This window comes from Indicator indicator, chromosome 15, assembly GCF_027791375.1.
Source record: "Indicator indicator isolate 239-I01 chromosome 15, UM_Iind_1.1, whole genome shotgun sequence".
In the NCBI taxonomy this organism is placed as follows: Eukaryota; Metazoa; Chordata; class Aves; order Piciformes; family Indicatoridae; genus Indicator; species Indicator indicator.
This window is the reverse complement of record NC_072024.1, coordinates 18,485,574-18,487,842: the sequence shown is the minus strand read 5'-3', so window position 1 is coordinate 18,487,842 and position 2,269 is coordinate 18,485,574. Positions and strand designations below refer to the sequence as shown.

Genomic DNA, 2,269 nt, shown 5'->3' with positions numbered 1-2,269 from the left:
TGCGTCCTGCTGATGCTGTTCGTTTCCGTGAGCTTTCCCTCAGCCAACGCCCTCCTCCTGTCCGAGGACCGACGCTCTCCACTCGCCCAGCTGCGCCTGCCCGGTGCAGCCCATGTGCGTCCCCGTGTCTTTGCCCTCCCCCGCCCCCATCTGTTTGTCTTTCCAGCCCAGCTCAGCGCTGGCCAGTCACTGGTCGCCGGGTGTTGACTCCGCGCGTTCGTCCCCGGCCCACCACCGCCGGCTCTTGTCCTCCCTTCCGGGACGCTGTGCTGGGCTCCAGCAGCTGATAACTTCGGACACTTTACGTGAGAAGGTAGGGGAGGTGATCCTGGGTGACTGGTATCACTCAGGAACGAGTGGATTCATGCCAGCCCCAGCTTGGGCTGGGAGCAAAAGTATCAAGATCTGCCCAGGTCTCAGCCCATCTCAGCTCTTCCCAGTCTATTCTGGGACCTGTCCTGTGCCTGCCAGCACCATGACATCAGGATGGTCCTTCTGGGTCTTCTTGCTGCTCCTGCCCAGCCCAGCTCACACTGTGGGGCCTGGCCCCATCCTCGTTAACAGGCCTTTTGTCACCATCTGGAACATCCCCACCGAGCGCTGTGTGAAGAAGTACAATGTCACACTCAACCTAGAGGTCTTTGATGTCATAGCCAATGACCAGCAGTCGTTCACTGGACAGGACATCACTCTTTTCTACAGTGAGGAACTAGGACTCTTCCCCTACTACACATCTGATGGTGTACCAGTGAATGGGGGGCTCCCCCAAAACAGCAGCCTGGAAGCTCACCTCCTGCAGGCCACCCAGGATATCAAAGTCACCCTGCCCAGCCCTGCCTACAATGGACTGGCCATCATTGACTGGGAGAAGTGGCGTCCTCTTTGGATCCGCAACTGGGCCTCCATGGACATCTACCAACAGAAGTCAGAGGAGCTGGTGTGGCAGCAACACCCACAGTGGCCCCCTGAGCTGGTGAAGAAGATGGCCAAGCAGCAGTTTGAGCAGAGCGCCCACAAATTCATGGAGCAAACCCTGCAGCTGGGCAAGACCCTCCGTCCTGATGGCTACTGGGGTTTCTACGGCTTCCCCAACTGCTACAACAATGACTTTGACAGCCTTCCCTACACTGGGAACTGCCCGGTGGCAGAGCAGCAGAGAAATAAGGAGCTGTGGTGGCTCTGGGAGAGCAGCCAGGCACTCTACCCCAGCATCTATCTACCACCTTGTGTCAATGGCACCAACAAGACGCTTGCCTATGTCCGGCACCGTGTGGCTGAGGCTTTCACTGTCCAGCACAGAGTCCTTGACAATGGTCTCCCTGTCCTGCCTTACTCCCAGATTGCCTTCGATCAGACTGTTGACTTCCTCTCCCAGGTAATGGGAATGTGGGGACAGTGGGCACCTCCTGGGCAGATACATTGGTGTCGGGGAATACTTAGCTCTGCCAAGGTTGTGTAGGGCCTTTGGACACTTCTTTACTTCTCCCCTCCCCTTGGGTGCAGGAGGACCTGATCAACACAATTGGGGAGACTGTGGCTCAGGGTGCTGCTGGCATCATCCTCTGGGGGAGCCTCAACTACAGCACTTCCAAGGTGAGTGTAGCAGGCGGCACCATGCCACTGACTGTGGGGGAGCCCCTGTTCCCCGGCCTCACAGGGCTGTGATACCATGTACCATTGCAGGAAATGTGCCTGAGACTGAAGGACTATGTGGAGGGGCCCCTGGGCCACTACATTGTCAACGTGACAGCCAGCGCCAATCTGTGCAGCCAGAGCCTGTGCTCTGGCCGGGGCCGCTGTGTACGCCAGGAGAACAAATGGGGCTTCCTCCACCTTGATCCCTTCCACTTTAACATCAGTCTACAAGCCGGCAAGCCCTGGCTGGTGGCCCAGAGCCTGGAATCCAGCATTTCCAGGATGGCTAAGGAGTTCAGTTGCCAGTGCTACAACAAGTGGCAGGGACCCCAGTGTGACACCCTGGGCTTTGCTGAGTAACTCTCTTCCCTTCTCCTTTCCAGGAGAAACCAGGACAGGTAGGGTGATACTATCCTGTGCCCCAGCACCATTGCTGTGCAGATGGGAATCCAACCATGGGCTCCTAATAAAACTGATAGGCACCAGTAAGTGTCTCCTTGTCTTCTCTTTTGGGGCAGGAGGGTCACCTGAGAGTGACCCCAGGGAAACCAGCAGTACCTTGGGATGCTGCCAAGACTCTGCATTGGGCTGGGGATCTGGGAGTGTAACGTGTCAATGAAACCAGAAAAAAAAA

General features: G+C 57.0%; 1 protein-coding gene across 1 annotated transcript; it reads left to right on the top strand.

Annotated features, from left to right (window-relative positions):
- The first annotated feature begins 442 nt into the window (after positions 1–442).
- On the top strand, positions 443–1,995 carry HYAL1 (hyaluronidase 1). Its single transcript, XM_054387308.1, has 3 exons — positions 443–1,375; positions 1,504–1,593; positions 1,684–1,995. Exons 1-3 carry the CDS (start codon positions 476–478, stop codon positions 1,993–1,995), a joined length of 1,302 nt encoding a protein of 433 aa, XP_054243283.1. The 5' UTR covers positions 443–475.
- Positions 1,996–2,269: the final 274 nt, after the last annotated feature.